Here is a 22,456-nt window from a genome sequence, read left to right as displayed (position 1 = left end):
CATCTGCACGACTGGGACACTGGAGCTGGTACGCCCTGTCATAACACCCTGATACAGGAAGATATGGCCAGACATGCCATTCGGTCTCATCAGTTTTTTAACTATTGAGCCAGTTGCATCAACACATAATATTGGGTGAGATTTCTTTAAGGTCTTGTACACATGCATTTTTGTTTGACTCCAATAGTGACAGAAAAACTTGTCAAGTCCAATGTCTTTGATGCTGTCACTGTGAGGTGCACTGTACTTCAACATCTGCAATGAGAAAATTGGATTTTTGTCACCTAATGCCAAATAATTTTTCTCTTGTTTTGACTTGCGCAGGGTGGCCAAATTTGGCAGGTGGCTTGGCTCAGAATCTCCAAAGTCCATCAGTTTATTTGCCTGTGATGCTCGCCATACATGTGGTTCCATCCTGCCCTCACAAAGTTCCTTGGCTACCTGCACACGCAACTGTCCAGATAGAAACCGCTTTGAGCTACCAGTGTGTGGGGAGTCGTCACTGTTCTTAATGAAACAGTTCAATATGATTGGGCTGTTAATTTCGGGCTCTCGGCCACAATTAATGTTGAGAAGGCCATGACAGTCCTTGCAGTATCCTCTGATTTCGATATACCGTATTTTTCGGACTAAAAGTCGCTCCGGAATATACGTTGCATTAGCCATAAAATGCACAATAAAGTGAAAAAAAACATATATAAGTCGCTCCGGAGTATAAGTCGCATTTTGGGGAAAATTTATTGGACAAAATCCAACACCAAGAACAGACATGAACGAGCAACAGCAGGCTAAACGATAGGTATGCTAACGTGACATAAACACAAACGAAGAGCTGAGAACGGGCCTGATGTAACATTCAGAGTTAGTCAAAGAACTATTACATAGATAACACGTTTATAAAACCACTCCAATTCATTAAATCCATTAATCGTCCTTTATGTAAACGATTATGTATGCGCCACGTCGCTGACGTAAGACTCGTCGTGAGTTGCAGTTCTAAATATTCCACACAACCATATAACAATATATAAAGTATATATCAAATAACTATCATATAAACAACATTATCAAACCATCTGTGTCACTCCAAATCATTAAATCCATCGATCAGATTTCTCGTCCTTTGTCAACAACGCCGCGCGTGCGCCGCTGACGTCAGCCTTGTCGTTATTCCACAGATCTAGTATATATGTAACTATATTGTAGCGTTAAAGTACCAGGAAAGACGTGGGTTTGGTAAACGGCTCTTTAACAAAACAAGAGTTCAAGGAGCCAACAACTACTGAACTGTAATGATAAAAACATATACAAGTTGCTACACGAAATAAAATATATCAAATAACTATAACATAAATAGTTCACCGCCACACGGCCCCAAGCACCGGCGTCGACTTCCAGGCGTGTGGCGGCGTGGACTTCCATCCCCGGAGGTGGCACTTCCAGCCACGGAGGTGGCTGGGACCTCCGTAGAGTAGGACCGGGCGTGCGTAGGAGCAGTGTCCGACCCCCAACCACCGTCCCCGGACAGCCAGCTGCCGAGCGCCGGCCCCTGACTTCCAGCCACGGAGGTGAAAGAAAGCGCCGTAGAGTAGGACCGGGCGTGCGTAAAAGCCATAATAGTTTTTCAAGCCTTCTGTGTCACTCCAAATAATTAAATCCTTCAAACTCTTCATCCTCCGTGTCACTTACAAACAAAGCCGCTAATAATGCCGGTAGTACGTGGGGCCGTTCGTCATCTTCGTCATCCCGTGATCGAATCCTTTGTCCTTTATGTAAACAAGCGCAGCGCAGCACCGCGCCGCTGACGTCACTTGCAGTTCAAATTACAGTAATCCCTTGCTACATCACGGTTTGTTTATTGCGGTTTCACTTATAAGTCGCCCCCCACCCAAACTAGGGAAAAAAAACGCGACTTATAGTCCGAAGAATACGGTATTCATTTCTTACTGAGATATTTCTGGTGTACAAGATTCCAATAATTGCACAAGAATTGCACCAATTAAATATACAAACAAATTTGTGGATACAGTAAAATACAAGTAAAATCTCCAATGCATTTTGGCTTAAAAATATATTTATGGGAGGAATGAGAAATTCTATACGCATCAATTTAAAAAAGAATGGATGTCATTTGTCCGAAGCGAGACAATACGACAAACTTTCAAAGCTGCCACCATCGTACCTGTGCCGAAGAATCCTGCTCCGTCCTGCTTCAATGACTACCGCCCCGTGGCACTTACGGCCATCATCATGAAGTGCTTTGAGCGGCTTGTCATGGAGCACATCCGATCCGTTCTTCCCCCCACCATTGACCCCTTCCAGTTTGCGTACCGAGCCAAACGGTCCTCTGAGGATGCCATCTGCTCTGCCCTCCACTCGGCCCTCACCCACCTGGAGGGGAGGGACTCGTATGTGAGGTTGCTGTTTGTGGACTTCAGTTCTGCCTTCAACACCATTGTGCCACAACGTCTCATCGGCAAACTTGGCAAGCTGGGCCTCGGTACCTGCCTCTGCAACTGGCTACTGGACTTCCTCTGTCAGAGGCCACAGGTAGTACGTGTTGGCGACAAAATCTCCGCCAGCATCACGCTGAGCACAGGGGCCCCCCAAGGCTGCGTGCTCAGTCCGCTGACCTTCACCCTCCTGACGCATGACTGCGCTGCCACCTACAGCGACAACCGCATAGTGAAGTTTGCTGACGACACGACTCTGGTGGGTCTCATCACCAAGGGAGACGAGACTCGGTACAGGCTGGAGGTTGACCTTCTGACCACGTGGTGCAGGGACAACAACCTCCTGCTGAACGTCGACAAGACCAAGGAGATTGTTGTTGACTTCCGGAAGGGTCACGCCCAACACCTGCCGCTGACCATCGACGGTGCGGTGGTGGAGAGAGTGAGCAGCACCAGGTTCCTGGGGGTGCACATCAGTGAGGATCTCTCCTGGTCCACCAACACCGCATCGCTGGCGAAGAAGGCCCAGCGCCGCCTGTACTTCCTTCGGAAACTCAGGCGAGCGGGCGCTCCTCCGGCCGTCATGACTAGGTTTTACCGCGGCACCATTGAGAGCGTCCTCTCCAGCTGTATTGCTGTTTGGGGTGGCAGCTGCACTGACTACGACTTGAAGGCCCTGCAGCGCATAGTGAAAACGGCTGGTAAGACTATTGGTGCTTCTCTCCCCTCCTTGACGGACATTTACACCTCCCATCTCACCCGCAAGGCGACCAAGATTGTGAGTGATGTCAGTCACCCCGCTCACTCTTTGTTTGATCTTCTGCCCTCTGGGAGGCGGTACAGGAGCCTGCGCTCCCGCACCACCAGACTCTCCAACAGCTTCATACTCCAGGCTGTTAGGATCCTGAACTCGCTCCCCCTTTCAGCGTAGCGTCCTGTTCTCTGCGCTGTGCTTACTGTCTGCTGGCTCAGTTTTGCTCCTCTTATTTATTGGGTTATTGGGTTATTATTTATTCATCGCTCATTTTATTTATATTGTTATTTTTTGTGTATTATTTATTGTTTGTGCCTTCTTGTTTTTATTTTGTGTCGTCTACTTGTATGTCTCGTCACCGTGGGATAGAGGAAACGGAATTTCGGTTTCTTTGTGTGTCTTGACATATGAAGGGATTGACAATAAAGCTGACTTTGACTTTGACTTTGAACTGAATTAAATGTCCATTTGACTAGTCACAATTACGTATAGGAATAAATATTTCAATCATTAAAAACGTAATTAACACAAGACTTTAGAGACATCTACGATGTTAATTCCAGATCGTAAAAACTTGCCTTTTAAAATGTCAAGGATTGCCTTAAGCTGCCAACTCAACAGTTAATGAAAATGCAATTATTTCAACGATTCTAAATTATGACGTCTCAGAAAGATGTTGCTGATATCTTCATTAAATCTCAGTTGAATGTTTGAATATTAAAAAGAATTGCCAGAAAACCCCATACACATCAATAACAAAACTGATACCAACTATTTAAAATCATGCCAACTCAAAAAGACGTCCTTGACCTATACAATCTAATCTGAAATCAGTTTTGACATGTTGACTCCACTTACCATACTTTGTCACCCTCGAGCGACTTGTATCAAGACAGATGTTGGTTTGAGACCTGCGTGAAGTTGGCCCCCCACCCCACACAAAATTCAAGGAAAATAGTTTTTCGTTTGTGCCTGTTTGTGCCGTAAGTTTCGTTTGTGCTTCAAAGTTTTTTTTTAGTTATGAAAAATTATTTTATAGGTCATCCAGAGTTCACCCAGCTCCCCATCTGCTCCAAATAAACCCAAAATGGTACCGTTCCTTTGTGCTTCGTTTGTGCTGCAAAAACTTTCGTTTGTGCTGCTACGGTTTCGTAGATATTACACATTTAATTTATACCGATGATGTCACTCAGCCCCCCATTTACCTCCAAATGGACCCAAAATGGTACCGTTCGTTTGTGCTGGTTTGTGCTGCAAAAACTTTTGTTTGTGCTGCTACGGTTTCGTAGATATTGCACATTTAATTTATAGCGATTAGGTCACTTAGCCCCCCTCATTAACTTCCAAATGGACCCAAAATGGTACAGTTCGTTTGTGCTGGTTTGTGCCGCAAAAAACTTTAGTTTGTGCTGCTACGGTTTCGTAGATATTACACTTGTAATTTATAGCGATGATGTCACTCAGCCCCCCATTTACCTCCAAATGGACCCAAAATGGTACCGTTCGTTTGTGCTGCAAAAACTTTCATTTGTGCTGGTACGGTTTCGTAGATATTAAACATTTAATATATCGCAATGACATCACTCAGCCCTCATTGACTACGAAATGGACCCAAAATGGTACCGTTCGTTTGTGCCGCAAAAAATTTAGTTTGCGCTCAGTGAATCATTCAATTTGTCATTTATTTAATATGAATTTTTTTTCTAAAGATGTCAAATCCTTGCTCCATGGATCGTTAATTAACCATTTGTTTGTGCCATTGTAAATTTTCATTATTAAAATTATGCATCTTCATGAACCCCCTGTCATGTATTTTATTATAACAATTTTTCACTTGACATCCTGATAACTCATCAATTCTTACACATGTATTATCCAACTAATTACCATGCAAAGTGACCTCTGCAGGCCGGTAAGACATATCGCAACAGGGTGGCAAAAAACAAAGGCGTGCAACTTTTTCAAGCGACAAGTGCACAACTATCTCCGAAGATTTAATAACAGTGAGTGACAGAAAGCGTTTTTTTCTGGGAAGTGACCATCGACCATCAACCTATGTAAGTAAAATGTGTAAAAAAAAATGAAAAAAAAACAAGTTCATACAATATAGAATTAAAAACACCCCAGGTAGTCTGAATAGCTAGTTAGCTAACATTGTCATATTAGATGTGTGTAATTTGCACAGACCAAGAAAACTAAATTTCTAAAGAAAGCATGCTTAATACATCTTGATGTCAAAATATTGTTCCCTTTGCATCATTTTTCCGTCTCTGCATAGCAATTATAATGAAAACGCATGTGTTATTTTAATTATTCAAGCACTGAATCCTGATTATATTTATTTGTCCTTCAACTAGATGCCCAAACAACCAGCAGTAGACAATGATTTAATTTTTGCAGTGGATGGAAGTCAGGGGCCTGCTCATCAAAAGAGGCCATACTTGAAAATGGTAACATAGCCACTCCAAGCGCTACTGTGTGGACAGATCTGCGTGACCAGTTAGAAAAGAAGATGTCTGCAAAGGCTCTGTACACCTTTGTAAAAACAAACAGACACAATATCTGGTCAGCTCTGGGATTCAGTCATGATGAAACTGATCCTGAAACTAGCAGTTAAGCAAGCTCGGAATCAGGCCCCTTTTACCCTGAACGGTCATTTCAGCTTCATATTCCTTTGGACAAGTGGATGGAATTTATTCCTGAAAAGGCTGAATACAAAGATAAGAACTGTCGAACCCCAAAAAGAGATTACACAATTTTGAAGCCTGGAACCTGGACCCACATCATAAATGAACAAATCTGGAAAACAGTTCAAATTCCTTGCACATTTGTTTTTAAAAGAGCCAAGGTCCATCCGTTGGTCTCAAATAATTACCGTATTTTTCTGACTATAAGTCGCGTTTTTTTTTCATAATTTGGCGACTTACACTGAAAATTAAAATTAAAAAAAAGTGAAACCGCTATAAACGAACCACGATGTAGCAAGGGATTACTGTAATTTGAACTGCAAGTGACGTCAGCGGCGCGGCGCTGCACTTGTTTACATAAAGATTCAAGATTCAAGAGTTTTTTATTCGCCATATTTGAGCGTGCCAAACAAGGAATTTGACTTCGGTAAAACACACCCTCTGTTCAACATTTAGGTGACTAACAACACTCAGGACATGTGAAAAATGGCAAAAACAGTGTAGACAAATTCAAAAAAGTGAAGAGCAGGATGTTATTGCACAGTAATGACTCTGAGACTCTAAGAGTGGTGTGAGTTCATCAGAGCAACAGCCTGGGGGAAGAAGCTGTCTCTGTGTCTGCTGGTTTTGGCGTACCGAGCTCTATAACGCCGTCTGGAGGGGAGTAGTTCAAACAGACTGCAACCTGGGTGAGAAGGGTCTGTAGAGATGTTCGTTGCACGTTTCCTGGTCCTGGACAGGTACAAGTCTTGGATAGATGGGAGGTTGATTCCAATGATCTTTTCTGCAGTCCTGATTGTCCGTTGCAGTCTGTGCTTGTCCTGTTTGGAGGCCGATCCAAACCAGACAGTGATGGAGGTGCAGAGGACAGACTGGATGATGGCAGTGTAGAAGGTCTTCAGAAGCTCTCGCGGCAGGTTGAACTTCTTGAGCTGTCTCAGGAAGTACAGCCTCTGCTGGGCCTTCTTCCGGACAGAGTCTATGTGGCCGGTCCATTTCAGGTCCCGAGAGATTGTGGTTCCCAGGAACTTGAAGGTGTCTGTGGAGAGAATAGTATTACTGCGGATAGTGAGGGGTAAAAGTGGTGAAGGGTCTCGCCTGAAGTCCACTGTCATCTCCACGGTCTTGAGCGGGTTCAGCTCCAGGTGGTTTTGGCTGCACCAGTGGACCAGCCGCTCCACCTCTTGTCTGTACGCAGTCTCATCACCGTCCTGGATCAGTCCGATGAGAGTGGTGTCGTCTGCATACTTCAGGAGCTTCACAGGAGAGTCACCTGAGGAGAAATTATTGGTGTAGAGAGAGAAGAGCAGTGGGGAGAGGACGCACCCCTGAGGGGCTCCAGTATTGGTGGTCCGGGTGTCAGATGTGATGCCCCCGAGCCTCACACGCTGTCTCCTGTTGGTCAGGAAGCTGGTGATCCACTGACAGGTGGAGGCAGGCACCGCAAGCTGGATGAGCTTCTGTTGGAGGATGTCAGGAGCGATGGTGTTAAACGCCGAGCTGAAGTCCACGAACAGGATCCTGGCGTACGTTCCTGGGGTGTCCAGGTGGTGCAGGATGTAGTGCAGCCCCATGTTGACCGCATCATCCACTGACCTGTTTGCCCGGTAGGCAAACTGGAGGGGGTCAAGCAGGGGGCCCGTGACATCCTTCAGGTGGTTCAGCACTAACCTCTCGAAAGATTTCATGACCACAGATGTCAGTGCGACAGGTCTGTAGTCATTCAAACCCGTGATGGCGGGCTTCTTGGTCACTGGAACGATGGTGGAGCTCTTGAAGCACGAGGGCACCTCACACAGCTCCAGAGAACGGTTGAAGATCCGTGCAAAGGTGGGCGCCAGCTGCTCAGCGCAGACTTTCAAGCAGGAAGGTGACACGCCGTCTGGGCCCGGTGCCTTCCTGGTCTTTTCTCTCCGGAACATCTGGCGCACTTCCTCCTCGCGGATCTGGAGTGCGGGCGCGGCCTCTGCAAGAGAGAGAGTGGGTGACAACGATGATAGAGGTGTGGACAGAGTAGTTGTGGGGAGAGGTGAGTATGTAGATTGTGCTGCAGGAAGTCCCGTTGTGTGGGAGGACCGATCAAACCTGCAGTAGAACCTGTTTAGCTGGTTAGCAAGCCTTGGGCTCTCCACAGGACGGGGGGTTCGTTTCTTGTACCCCGTGATGCTCTGCAGACCTTTCCACACTGTTGAGGGATCAGGATTGGCAGAGAGGTGTCTCTTCAGGGTCTCCCCGTAACACCTCCTGGCTTTCCTGACCTCTCGGTTCAGTGTGTTTCTGGTCTGCTTGAACAGGTCGCGGTCGCCGCTCCTGTAGGCCTCCTCCTTGACTTTGCGCAGCCTCCTGAGGTTCGGTGTAAACCAAGGTTTGTCGTTGTTGTACGTGCAGAAGGTCTTAGTCTGCACACACAGATCCTCACAAAAACTGATGTATGATGTGACAGTGTCAGTGAGTTCATGCAAGTCTGAAGTTGCAGCCTCGAAAACTCCCCAATCGGTGCAGTCAAAGCAGGCTTGGAGGTCCTGCCTTGACTCCACTGTCCACTTCCTCACAGTCCTCACCACAGGCTTAGAAGTTTTTAGTTTCTGACTGTAGGCCGGGATCAGATGAACTAGACAGTGGTCCGAGAGTCCTAAAGCTGCACGAGCCGCAGAGTGGTATGCATCCTTGATCACGGTGTAGCAGTGGTCCAGAGTCTGTGCCCCTCTGGTGGGACACGTTACGTGCTGTCTGTATCTGGGGAGTTCGTGTGCGAGGTTCGCCCTGTTAAGATCACCCAGAACAATGATTAGTGAATTTGGTAGAAGTTTCTCCATGTCTGTTACCTGGTCAGCCAGCATCTGCGTGGCTTCACTCGCACGTGCGTGTGGTGGAATGTAAACAGCCGCCATGACGATTGAGGAGAACTCCCGTGGTGAATAGAACGGCCGGCAGTTTATGAAAAGTGTTTCTAGGAGAGGGCTGCAAAACTCTTTCAACACCGTGACATCAGTACACCAACGTTCATTAATGTAGAAACAGAGACCACCTCCCTTTGATTTTCCGGAGAGCTCCGCGCTGCGGTCTGCACGAGTTAGCCGAAAACCCGCTAGCTCCACGGCGTGGTGGGGGGTTTGTTCGCTGAGCCACGTTTCAACGAAGCACAGCGCGGCGGATCTGCTGAAGTCCGTGTTCCTTGAAGTGAGGAGCAGCAGTTCGTCCATCTTGTTCGCCAGGGAGCGGACATTCGCCAGATGAATTGACGGTAGGGCAGAACGGAACCCTCTCTGCCTCAGCTTTACGAGTGCTCCGGCTCGTTTTCCGCGCCGCCGTCGGGCTAGCTTGTATAGCACCGCCGCTCCGGCTAGAATCTCCGACAAACAGTCTGAATCAGAGAGAACAGGAGAGAAAATACCAGAAGAAGACTGTCCGATGTTTAACAGCGCTTCTCTGGTAAAAGTAATCCGGGATGGACAGCAGAGGACACAGAAAACACACAAAATAAGACAAAGAAACAGAGAGCGACTCACCGTGGCTGCCATCCGCGGCGCCATCATAAAGGACAAAGGATTCGGTCCTGGGATGACGAAGATGACGAAGGGCCCCACGTACTACCGGCATCATTAGCGGCTTTGTTTGTAAGTGACACGGAGGACGAAGAGTTTGAAGGATTTAATGATTTGGAGTGACACAGAAGGTTTGAAAAACTATTATGGCTTTTACGCACGCCCGGTCCAACTCTACGGAGCTCTCTTTCACCTCCGTGGATGGAAGTCAGGGGCCGGCGCTTGGCCGGGTGGCTGTCCGGGGACGGTGGATGGGGCTCGGACATGGCTTTTACGCATGCCGGTCCTATTCTACGGAGCTCTCTTCCACCTCCGTGGCTGGAAGTCGGGGGCGCCGCTCGGCAGCTGGCTGTACGGGGACGGTGGATGGGGGTCGGACACTGCTCCTACGCACGCCCGGTCCTACTCTACGGAGGTCCCAGCCACCTCCGTGGCTGGAAGTGCCACCTCCGTGGCTGGAAGTGCCACCTCCGGAGCTGGGAGTCCACGCCGCCACACGCCTGGAAGTCGACGCCGGTGCTTGGGGCCGTGTGGCGGTGAACTATTTATGTTATAGTTATTTGATATATTTTATTTCGTGTAGCAACTTGTATATGTTTTTATTGTTACAGTTCAGTAGTTGTTGGCTCTTTGAACTCTTGTTTTGTTAAATAGCCGTTTACCAAACCCACGTCTTTCCTGGTACGTTAACGCTACAATATAGTTATATACTAGATCTGTGGAACAACGATGAGGCTGATGTCAGCGCCGCACGCGCGGCCTTGTTGACAAAGGATGAGAAATTTGATCGATGGATTTAATGATTTGGAGTGACACAGATGGTTTGATAATAAAGTTAAAGTCCCAATGATCGTCACACACACATCTGGGTGTGGTGAAATTTGTCCTCTGCATTTGACCCATCCCCGTGTGATTTTGATCCATCCCCTGGGGGAGAGGGGAGCAGTGAGCAGCAGCGGCGCCGCGCTCGGGAATCATTTGGTGATCTAACCCCCCCAATTCCAACCCTTAATGCTGAGTGCCAAGCAGGGAGGCAATGGGTCCCATTTTTATAGTCTTTGGTATGACCCGGCTGGGGTTTGAACCCACAACCTTCCAGTCTCAGGGCGGACACTCTACCACTAGGCCACTGAGTAACTGTTTTAACCTCTTTCTAGTAAAAGTGGGGATTCTCAAATTAAAAAACTAAACCTTCAACTTGTCACAATAGTGGAATTAAGTATAATTACCAATTGTAGCCTGGTGAACACACAATAGTGTGACAGGATATTGTACACTAGTTGTAAAATTCTACCTCTTTCTCACTCCATTACAACACAGCCAGACAATCAGAAACAGTTGTAATGATTGTGAACAGTTCTTGTCACCATCAAATTTTCTTTGCAGCGATACAATTGTTAGAGATTATGAAAATTTTCAGTGAACATTTCTGCGACTATTTGCGATTTTGGGCCAACGCTGAAGAAATTATTCACTATGTGTGCACACCCAAAATTTTGCAGCTCAGTGATATATGCCTTTAAGTTTCAAAACTGATTTTACGGTATGCATTACATACTAGAATTGGAGGTATTGAAGAAAGTAAGTGGTCATTAGAGATTTTACTGTTATTTAATTAAAATGTATTTGTATTTATTTAGTTTACATCCATGGTGCATACAGTAGCTAAATCTGCATGTTGGCGAACGAGCAATGTTATGCTGGAGTCACCAGATGCTTTTGTCGCGAAGATGTTTTGAACATGTTAAAAGTCGCTGCAATAAGAAAAACTGTTTGCAACATTTTAGGAACCTTGACAAGAAAACAACATTCACTAAGTTCACAAAAAAGTGTCTTAACCTGGAAAGAGAGGTACTGCTTGAGCTTGCTTCCGTTTAGACACAAAGCTGACAGAGTGAGGTGTGTTAAGTGTCGCATTTTAAAATGGGGAAATTATTTTGTCATTTCATTTTGGAATAAGGCTTTAAACATAAATTTTGGAAAACATGAAATGCCGTGAATACTTTTTGGATGCATTGTAGGTACATAAAAAATTATTTGCAACACTGCATACTGTTGGCAGATAATTCTTCAAGAGACATTGTTTATTGTCTACTCTGGCAATGTAATCCTATCAATAACACTACTCACTCAAAATGTGTTGCAATTTATTCACATTTTGTACACTGGTGAGTGGTAACTCTACTGCAGGGGTCTCAAACTCCAGTCCTCGGGGGCCGGATTCCGACATGTTTTCCAAGTTTCCCTCGTTAAACACACCTGATTCAATTATCAGGCTCCTGCAGAACGTGAGGATGAACTGATCATTTGAATCAGGTGTGTTTAACGAGGGAAACTTGGAAAACATGTAGGAATGCGGCCCCCGAGGACTGGAGTTTGAGACCCCTGCTCTACTGAAACGCATAAATACAAAACAGCTAATATGAAAATATCAGAATCAGCTTATATCATTTGAGATGGGGTAGGATAGGGGTAGGATGCAAAGAGCTCTGGTTTCCCCCTTGAATACAAAATAGCTGGAGACAAAGCAGAAATTCAAAAGCTGAAAAAACCTTCTGAAACATTCATACAATGAAATCTTAATAGAAATGATCATGCAAATAAACATTTAAAACTCCAAAGCTTAAATGTATATTTCCAAGTCAACACGTCGCTATATATACATTCACTCTCAATTGAAATGCTTCCATGCGTCTTCTATGTCACAGAGGTGTAGTCGGAGTAGAGGCAGTGGTGGGAACATTGACGGGATGCAGGCTGAGATCCAGGGATGGAGTTTCCCCTGGCACAGGAGGACTCTTCTTCTGTGCCTCAAGCTTCTCTATGAGTTGGCTGTATAGCTCCTTCACTGGATCGCTGCTCTATAATTATCAACCAATATTATAATAATAAATGTTAGTTAACCAATTTAATGCGTCTTATATTTTGTTTCCATTCCGAGGTAGATTAAAAACCGTTTGGCAAACACACAAGTGAACAAGCACATTTCGGTGAAACAAAGTTCACCTGAACATGATGTTTGATAATCATGTTTCTTTTGATAATTTATCTGAGAAGACAAAAAAAGAAGTCAAGCACTACCGTATTTTCCGGACTATAAGCTACTTTTTGCACAAACTTTGAACCCTGCGGCTTGTAGTCTGGTGCAACATATCTATGGAGTTTTCGTGATGTCTAATACACTCGTTAGTAAAAAGGTTGTGGACCGCTATTGTGCGGCACCGCTTGGCTTGGCGGAAGGATATGTGACCAGACACACGGTCACTGGGGAAAAGAGTGGTGCTGCCAGGCAAATAGTGCCGCACAATTGACACGAACAAGAGACAAAATGAGATTAAAACGGATATCACTGGAGAAAGGAAGCTTTTATACACAAACCCTCATTATGGGGGACAAAAGATGCCACTCTTAAGTTAAAGGCAGTCGATTTGGCTCTTAACGAAGGAGATAGAGCTGCTGCCGTTACTGTAGAGGTTTCCTCTGGCCACTAGAGGGCATTGAGGTGTTGTTGATGACATCTTCTTGCATCACGCTTTTCAGTATTTTTTTCCGAGTCATATCTTCTCCGGAGCTTTATGTGTGGCTCATATCGCATCGCCAACTTTACCCCTGTAAATGGTCCCATTCTATTTATTATTAGTTGTGTGTTGCTAGTGTTTCCTGCACATTAGGTTTATTATGGTCATCACTGAGATGTATGCATGTTTTTATGTTTGCAGGGCTCCTTCATCTCAGTCAATAAACGTTATGTTAATAAAAGGTATGCGTCCCCAAAGAACCATCTTTTTCCTGACAATCTTCTTTGTGTATATTCTCTTATAAATCGTAAATCAACTTTAAAACACCTGCATCTTATAGTCCGGTGTGTCTTATATATGAACAAACAAGATTTTCCCCTAATTCTATCTGGTGCGGTTTATGTATGGCTTATAGTCCAGAAATTACGGTACTTACAAAACCAAAAGCCACAATAACTGACGCGGATTCTACCTTTGGCCACAATGTGACGCGGGACTGTAGTTAAGGTCAAACTAAAAATTTAACTAAAAATAAAAACTTTTCTGCAAGTTACAAGAAATGAGATCAAAATGCAACATATACTCCAGAGCAGGGGTCACCAACCTTTCTTAAACTGAGAGCTACTTCCTGGGTACTGATTAAGGCAAAGGGCTACCAGTTTGACACACACTTCTGAAATAGCCAATTTGCTCAATTTGGCTTTCACTATGTGTTATAATCGTCATTTCCAGTTCACATGTAAGTGTGATTTTAACAAGAATAGCAAAAATACAGTCAAACCTTGGTTTTTGACCACAATTCGTTCCAGAAGGCGGTTCGAGAAGCGAATCGGTCAAATTCCGAATCTATTTTTCCCATTACAAATAATGGAAACAATTTTAATCCGTTTCAAGACAAAACACGCCTTTTTTAAGCAATGTTTCATTTGTGCATATTTGTCCGATCGCGCAACTGCAGCGCACCGCCGAACGCACAACCGTAGCGCGTCGCTCACCGCGCAACTGCACCGCGCTGGTCGCATTATTGTGACAGAGCCGTCGCTGAAATTTAGAAAATAGTTTTAAAGTCCTGATGTACTTTCCAAAATTTAAGTGGACCTAAGTGCGCAGGGAGCTTAATTTTGTCCGATCGCGCAACTGCAGCGCACCGCCGAACGCGCAACAGTAGCGCGTCGCCGACCGCGCAACTGCACCGCGCTGGTCGCATTATTGTAACAGAGCCGTCGCTAAAATTTAGAAAATATTTTTACAGTCCTGATGGACTTTCCAAAATTTAAGTGGACCTCAGTGCGCAGGGAGCTTAATTTGGTCCGATCGCGCAACCGCAGCGCGCTGGGCGCTCACTGTCGCATTGCTTAAAGAGCTTCTTTGTGTTTTAGGATGGCTTTACTGCTCCCACTTGCTTTCTTTGGAGGCATGATTAGGGGTTAATACAATCCTCAAAGTAACGAAAATACAATAACAACGGAGTCAGTCGGCATCCGGGCCGCGCGGTCGGGTTTTCTCGGGTCCTCCCGGCTCATCTCGTGAGGTTTCGTCCAACGTCCGAAGCAAAAAAATCTCGAATTTTTTGTTCGAATTCCGATTTGTTCGAGAACCGGGACGTTCGAAAACCGAGGTTTGACTGTAAAATAAAAAGATGCAGCTCACTGACAAGTGCCGCTATTTGAGCTATTTTTAGAACAGTCCTGCGGGCGACTCATGCGGTCCTCACGGGCGACCTGGTGTCCGTGGGCACCGTGTTGATGACCCCTGCTCCAGAGAAACGCTTGAGCAGTGGAAAAAAAAATTTGACCATCAATCCATTATATATAAATAATGTTACAATAACAACAAATAATGTTTATTAATAATTTTCCAAGAATCAGTTTACTGAACAAAATGTAAAGCGAAAACTTCAGCCAAACCAAAAACCGTATGCACAAACCCGCGATTTAGTTTATTGTTACACTCTTAATGTATGTTTATAATATATTTACCTGTATACTACTGCTGTCAGGTGATTAAGAAATATCGAATTAATCACAGGATTTGTGATTAATTAACCCATTTAAGCCTGAAGTGCATTACCAAGTTTCAACCACTCGAGCCGAGAGCGCTGTTATGGATTTCTACCTTTAAAGTCGGGAAAGCGGATGCGTCCTTTTGGATTACTCTTTGGAATTTTTGATTTTATAGGCCACACGCACATACCACACTGCCGACTTCAACCTAGATTGCTTGCCAGCGGCGGCAGCGGCGGTACCAGCAACAAGCTGCGCTGTGCGGATTCAATCCTCCGTGGTGGCGAATAAATTACGATTTGAGGGGCTTGTGGAATGGAGCCGGGGGAAGCCCCATTACGGACATTACTGGAGAAACGATTTTTAATGTGTGCGCATCGTGTGTTGCAGACTGGTCGCAGAGGTTCTGCGCGACGCAATACGTTGGTCACGTGATGCAACGCGGCAGTTGTCTTCGCGCGCCCGGGCAATATAAATAAGCCTCAATTTTGTGCATATAGTCTACTTGTGCATAGAGTACCTATGCATTTATTTGTAAGCATTGGCCAATGTTTCTGTCATCGATTGCTGTTGATTAACTTTGCCAACCTGTTCGATATATGTCGCTAAGTGCACCTGTAAATTTTCTTTTTCAGGACATACCAAACTGTATTTATTGACTGCACCATGTGAGTTTAATATCTCTGATCGATTGTTGCTCTTTTCTCAGTTTCAAAATAGGTTTCTTTGCTCACAAAGGCTCTCTGGCATTCATTTTTGATTAACAGCAAATGCAGTTTTCACAGGTGAAACCCAAAGCCAAAAACAGCACCTGAACAATCAGAAATACCCATCAGTTATGTGTTCCAATCATTTAGCTCACTTGAAAAATAAAAGTTGTTTAACACAAATTCAGAATTTTTTTCTCATATTCGCCTGAAACTGAAATGTATTCAGTGTACAAGAGAAACAAAGGCATTGATCTTGCTGTTCCAATACTTTTGGCGATTACTATACATCTAAATTGGACAAAGCTATTAAAAGAATGAATGATTCTGTATTAATGGCCCCACAGATGGATATTAGTACTTCAATCTCATGGACCAAACTCAAAGTGGCCCCCACATAACTCAGAAATTGATTGAAAACGTAAACTAACCTGTTTAGGCGGTTCCAGTGTTTTCATCAGCGTTTCCATATATGAAGGCAACACCTTGTGGTGCAGGTGCAGCAGCATACGTAGACTATGTCTGTGAACATTCTCTTTACTGTTAAATGCAAGAAAAAAGCGACTTTAATTCAAATGTCAAGAAATGTACCAGAACAGGTAACAAGTTTATTTTTGCAATTGTTCAATGGGAAATTCAAGACAGGACAACATTCCATTATCAGGTAAGAAAACCAAACCTGGAAAAAGTCGTCAATAGGAAGCCATCAAAAACAACCGAACAAAATTCATCTCCTCCAAACTCATCCGAGAGCAATGTGAGGTGTCCAGTAAGCAAGTGAAGGAAAATGTCACCAAAAGCCATGTCATTGTAAGTCTCCACTGAAGGGAAAGAAGACAGAAATGTTATGAAAAGGTTTGTTCGATACCACTTTTTTTTTTTTTTTGACCAAACCCAGTACGAGTACTCAATTCTCGAGTAGTCACTGACACTAAGTACCGATACCACTAGTACATTTGACATACATTTCCCCCCAAAAACAGTGACAGATAATTTAAATGAAAACGTATGTATCACAACACTGAATACCAATTTCCCTAATTAAAACAACATTAAATTTATGGCAATTGTCTATTCTTCTAATTTCTAGTTTCTAATTCCTAATTATAAAATGGCCCCAAGATACGACACCTTGAAATAAGGCTGGTATGGGTATCGGTACTCTCCAATCCCTGCTTATGACAATATTTTTCTTTATATTCAAGGCATTTCGTGCAATTGATAGAAAAAGTCTACAGTACCATGTTCAAATGCCAGATTTTTGTGAAATACAAAATATGATTTTAAAACCTTTCCCACCATTACTGTCAATCAGAGGCACTTTAAATGGTGGCAGGTGTATGTTGATTCACATTTACCAACAGTTTGAATGTGATGTGTGTTTAGAACGGAGGGGGGGGGGCACTGTCCTGCATGTTTTACATGTCTCCCTCTCTCACACACTAGACACAAATGAGCTGAAATTGTTAAAAGTAGGGGAGGTAAGGAATCTGATATAACACTCAATAGCAAACGATGGGTTTAAGGGACAACCCAGTCAATAACTTCACATCCGTTCCTAACATGGCACTGTAGATTAAATTGACACATGACAGAGATTTGCACACTGTAAGCGTTGTAGTTTTTAACTGATATTTGTATCTTCAGGGAATCAATGAGCAATGGTGTGTGCTCCGGTTCTCTACTTTGAAAAAACATGGTGGATTCTCACCTAGGGCAGGTAGCAACCTTTGTAAGGCATTCTTGTTTCTCAGCTTGGCAATGTGAAGAATGTAATAGAGACCCATTTCACAGGCCACTCTGTTCTCCTGCAGGTATCTGAGACAGATCCAACCAAAAATGTGACAAAGGCTGAATTTTAAAAACAAATGTTTAAATCAAGTGTGCAAGGCACGTTAGACATAAATTGAGGGAAGTTAAATAGCTCTTGGTATTGTTTTACGCTTTTTTTTTTTACCTTCTGACATAACCAGTTTGTTCAAAACCAAATCATTTGTTGAGGGCTGGGTACAAGAGCAGACTTTAAGAGATCCACTAAAATGAAAATGCCTGGCAGAAACCCAAAACAGGGAAACAAAAGCTGAAAAACCAAACACCTGAACAAAATATAATACCTAAAGAAAAGAAATCTCGGCTGGATCATTTTCTGCACTTTGTCGAATTTGTCTTCAGTGGAAGCCCTCTGGTTCCTTCTAGGCAATACACATGCTTTCATGGTCAAATAATTTTGGGGTCATTGCCCCACTGTCCACGTCCACTCAGTTCAGTGGGCCATCGGTGAAACACTGCTGACCAATGTTCCCCTTTAATTTTCTATCTGACTGAAGACTCACAAATAGTACCTACTCACTGAGTATTATGTATATATACAGTGGAGCCTCGGTTTTTGAACGTCCCGGGTCTCGAACAAATCGGTATTCGAACAAAAAATCCGAGATTTTTTTGCTTCGGATTTCGGACGAAATTCGGTAGTCGAACCTCGCGAGATGAGCCGAGAGGACCCGCATGCCAACTGACTCCATTCGTTATTACATTCTCGTTACTCTGAGGATTGCATCAACTCTAATCATGCCTCCAAAGGAAGAAAGTGGGAGCAGTAAAGCCATCCTAAAACACAAAGACGCTCCTAAAGCAATGCGACAGTGAGCGCCCGGCGCGCTGCGGTTGCGCGATCGGACCAAATTAAGCTCCCTGCGCACTGAGGTCCACTTAAATTTTGGTAAGTCCATTAGGACTTTAAAAATATTTTCAAAATTTTAGCGACCGCTCTGTCACAATAATGCGACCAGCACGGTGCAGTTGCGCGGTCGGCGGCGCGCTACGTTGCGCGTTCGGCGGTGCGCTGCAGTTGCGCGATCGGACAAAAATGCGCAAATGAAAAAATGCTTAAAACAGGCTTTTTTTTTTTTTTGCTTGGAACAGATTGGGGGGTTCGATCACCAAATGATTCCCGAGCACGGCACCGCTGCTGCTCACTGCTCCCCTCTCCCCCTGGGGATGGATCAAAATCACACGGGGATGGGTTAAATGCAGAGGACAAATTTCACCACACCCAGATGTATGTGTGACGATCATTGGGACTTTATTTTATTATTTATTTTATTTTTTTCCATTATTTGTAATGGGAAAACATGATTCGGAATTCGAACGATTCACTTCTCGAACAGCCTTCTGGAACGGATTGTGGTCGAAAACCGAGGCTCCACTGTATATTATATTAGGTTATTTAGTGTTAGTAATGCTCCTATTTCATCATGATTCGTTTAAGGTCGCAAATGGTCTCAAAGACATTCGTCAACAGTTTTAATGGTCGTCAGCAGGTTTTCTTTTCGGAGAGAAATTTTGAACTGAAAAATTGTAACCTTTTGCAATTATTTGCAACCTTTTAGGGTGCCTGACACAAAAAAGCATTCACTATGTGCGCAAACACTCGAGGTTCAGCGAGATACGGGTTTTACACTTCAACATTACAAAATACCGTTTTTTTCCATGTATAATGCGCCCCCATGTATAATACGCACCCTAAAAATGGCATGTCGATGCTGGAAAAAAGCCTGTACCCATGTATAATACGCACCCAAATTTTGACTTTTTTCTTTTGTTTTTTTAAAAAGAAATTTTTTTTTTTTTTTTTAAAGTCCCAATGATCGTCACACACGCGTCTGGGTGTGGTGAAATTTGTCCTCTGCATTTGACCCATCCCCGTGTGATTTTGATCCATCCCCTGGGGGAGAGGGGAGCAGTGAGCAGCAGCGGCACCGCGCTCGGGAATCATTTGGTGATCTAACCCCCCAATTCCAACCCTTAATGCTGAGTGCCAAGCAGGGAGGCAATGGGTCCCATTTTTATAGTCTTTGGTATGACCCGGCCGGGTTACTTAAGTCCGTAAACATAAAATAATTTCAGAAAAAAGATCATCTTTGGGAACAACCGGATGTTATTCTGCCGGTCAGTATCACTGCGCATGCAGTAGCAAACTCGATAGCGAAGAAATATGTGAGACTCTCAACGGGATCCCCAATATTTGAGTGATGTTCCAGTTATTTATCACAATTATTTATTATTATAATAATAATATATATAATATATATAATAATTTTTTATTTATTATTCACAATTGTCATGGTGATCTTTCTGGTGATTTCTTAACTAGGCTGGATGTAATTTTTTTGTTGGCGTTGATTTCTCCGACTGCCCAGAAAGGCACCACCGCGATCAGTTGGGTTAAAATGAAAAGAGAGGAAAGTGACGTTGTAAAGAACCATCCGTGACAAGATTTTCTTCAAAAATTGTTGTACCATGATTTTCTTCACAAAAAAAAAACAAAAAGGAAAAAAAAAAAATTGTACCCATGTATAATGCGCACCCCAGATTTTAGGACAATAAATTAGTTACATTTTGCGCATTATACATGGAAAAAAACGGTACAATAAAAGAAAAAATTCAGTTACATTGTGGTTGGAAATGTGACAAAATGTACAAGAGTCAAAATGTATATGAATACTTCTGCAAGGCAACGTACGTATATCTTTCAGAATTAAATTAGTAAAGTATTGAATTTTGTAGAAGATGGGTGATTATTTTTGTCAATTTTTTTTTTACCTGGTAAAGGCATCTGGCAAAGTGGTAGGATAGGAAAGTGATGTCTTTTCTTCACTCGGAAGTTTCTGCTCCACACTGTAAGTGTGGTCATCCACAACCACTGACATCATGGCAGGCAGAAAGCGGGTCATTAGCTCCAAATCCTATGTGTGTGTGTGTGCACAGGAAGAAAAAAAACATTCACAATATGTCTAACAGAACCAAACAAATCAAGTGTTGCAAGTAAGGTGACAATTGCATGTACCAAACGAGGTTCTTTGAACACTTGACTGTCAATCATATCCCACGCTCCTTGACCAAGAGACAGCATCCTCAAAAGCAACATCAGATCGGGACTATCCTGATGACAAATACAGCAGCATGAGTTAAGACTGTTTAAAAAAATTTTAAGAAAAAGTTGTTTTTGGAAATGGCATTACAAAATAGACATACAGTGATCCCTCGTTTATTGCTGATAATTGGTTCCAAGACAAATAGGTGAATATTGAATACGTAGGTGAACATCCGCGTTGTGGCGTCAATATTTTTACAATATCCACACAAGACTTTTATAATGGTATTTTTAAACACTTTATTGTATTTTTAAAACCTTTATTGTATTCTAACTACTTTTTAAACATTTTAAAGTTAAACTAACTTTTAGAAACATTCTTTAGAGCTTCACTAAAACTCAAAGTCACAAAAAAGCTACCGTAATCGTGTCACAGATCTGCTCTGCTCTCGCCATGCTAGCCGGCTGACGTGCCTTTGCGGTGGGCCGCGGGGGCACACATATCCAATGCGAAGCTGCGCGCGCTAATCAGTGCTGATCGCTGCCAACTGTGCCTTTGATACCGGCTGATTAGGGCGTGTATTTAAACCCCGCAAGCCCGTCAATCTGCAGTGGTTCGTCTGATACACGTACGCCTGCCACCAGGTTCTGCTATGCCACCTGATTCCCGTTTGCCTGATCCGCTGTGTAGCGCGCCGTTTCCTGATTCGCTGTTTAGCGAAAGCCGTTTTTATGATCTGCTCTGGACTCCGTTTGGCTCGACCTTCTGTCTGTCCCTGACCACGAGCTTGCTATGCCCGTCTGCTTCGATGACGCACGACGCGAACTCGCTGACCGGCTCGTCAGCTTGCCTCGTTGTCCTGCTCTGCAATCATTCCAGCCCTCCCTGTCCCTTTTAAATTTTGTGTGAGCCCGTGTTGCATTTGGTTGTCATGCCTTGTTCGTGACAAAAGGAAGTGCCAATCAGAGATGCTGCTGATTCTGCTAAGAAGAGCGGATACGTAGCACGACTGCGGGAGACTGAGATAAAGAGTGGTTAGAACCGCTCTTACAGTTCTAAGCCAATCAGCGGCAAGAATACAGATCAACATGTTCCCATTGGTCTCGTCTCCTCGACCGGCTAATAGTGTGCTGTAAAGTCATATGGGCAGACAAAGCCCCGTGCTCCAAGTGACGCAGCAAAAAGCTGCGATACACCTAAATATTCGCAATATTTAATATTCTTAAAAACCCGCGATGCACTGAGGCCGCAAAAGATGAACCGTGAAATAGCGAGGGATCACTGTATACTGTACATCAAAGGCCTACAGTTCAGGTAAAGAGTCTATTTCTAGAAATGTTGAACTTGATGTCAACATACATAAACTAACATTAACTTAAGAATGATGAAACTATCCCAGCCTTTCTGCAGTTTGAGGAAAGTTAAATTAAAGACAAGGACTTTTTAGTTCCATTTTAAATGAAATTTTAGACCAACTTCACAAAGTTCCTGTTGTCCCATGTTGTCCAAAGTTGCTACAGTATATAAACAACAACCATCTGCTCTTATCAGTCCCAAGTAAAATCATCGCGTTTTGTTGGTTTCGGTGTCACGATTGTGTGATTTTGTTACATAAGTGGTTTCTTTTTTAAGAAGGTTAATTTATTTTGAGATTCGAGACCTTTTACAGCCAGAAAATCCTGCTAATTCCATGTTGACAATTTTTAGACTTTTGAAAGATTGGTTTAAGACATTTTAATGGTAATTAAGGCCTTGTTTTTAGGTTCATGGATTCATTGCCGTTTAAGGCCTAATCTCATAGTCATTGATCTAATAATGTAGTACTAAACCCTACTAACGCAGACGTGTCTTTACAGGATTGAAGCGACAAAGGTTTTCTCATAACAAAAGTATGAAAAGACTTGCATAAATATAC

General features: G+C 43.6%; 1 protein-coding gene across 1 annotated transcript in view; it reads right to left on the bottom strand.

The window, feature by feature from the left end:
* Positions 1-12,002: 12,002 nt before the first annotated feature.
* The window catches only part of nelfb (negative elongation factor complex member B), a 34,051-nt gene continuing 23,597 nt past the window's right edge, over positions 12,003-22,456 (bottom strand). The window contains exons 8-13 of the mRNA XM_037259483.1: positions 20,514-20,609; positions 20,270-20,412; positions 17,379-17,485; positions 16,347-16,488; positions 16,099-16,207; positions 12,003-12,300 (exon numbers count right to left, since the gene is read on the bottom strand). Of these exons, the coding sequence (XP_037115378.1) occupies positions 12,142-12,300; positions 16,099-16,207; positions 16,347-16,488; positions 17,379-17,485; positions 20,270-20,412; positions 20,514-20,609 (756 nt within the window). The 3' untranslated portion in view covers positions 12,003-12,141. The remainder of the gene's footprint in view (positions 12,301-16,098; positions 16,208-16,346; positions 16,489-17,378; positions 17,486-20,269; positions 20,413-20,513; positions 20,610-22,456) is intronic.

This window comes from Syngnathus acus, chromosome 9 (genome assembly GCF_901709675.1).
Source record: "Syngnathus acus chromosome 9, fSynAcu1.2, whole genome shotgun sequence".
In the NCBI taxonomy this organism is placed as follows: Eukaryota; Metazoa; Chordata; class Actinopteri; order Syngnathiformes; family Syngnathidae; genus Syngnathus; species Syngnathus acus.
Note: the sequence above shows the minus strand (reverse complement) of the source record. Positions and strands in the feature narration are given on the sequence as shown.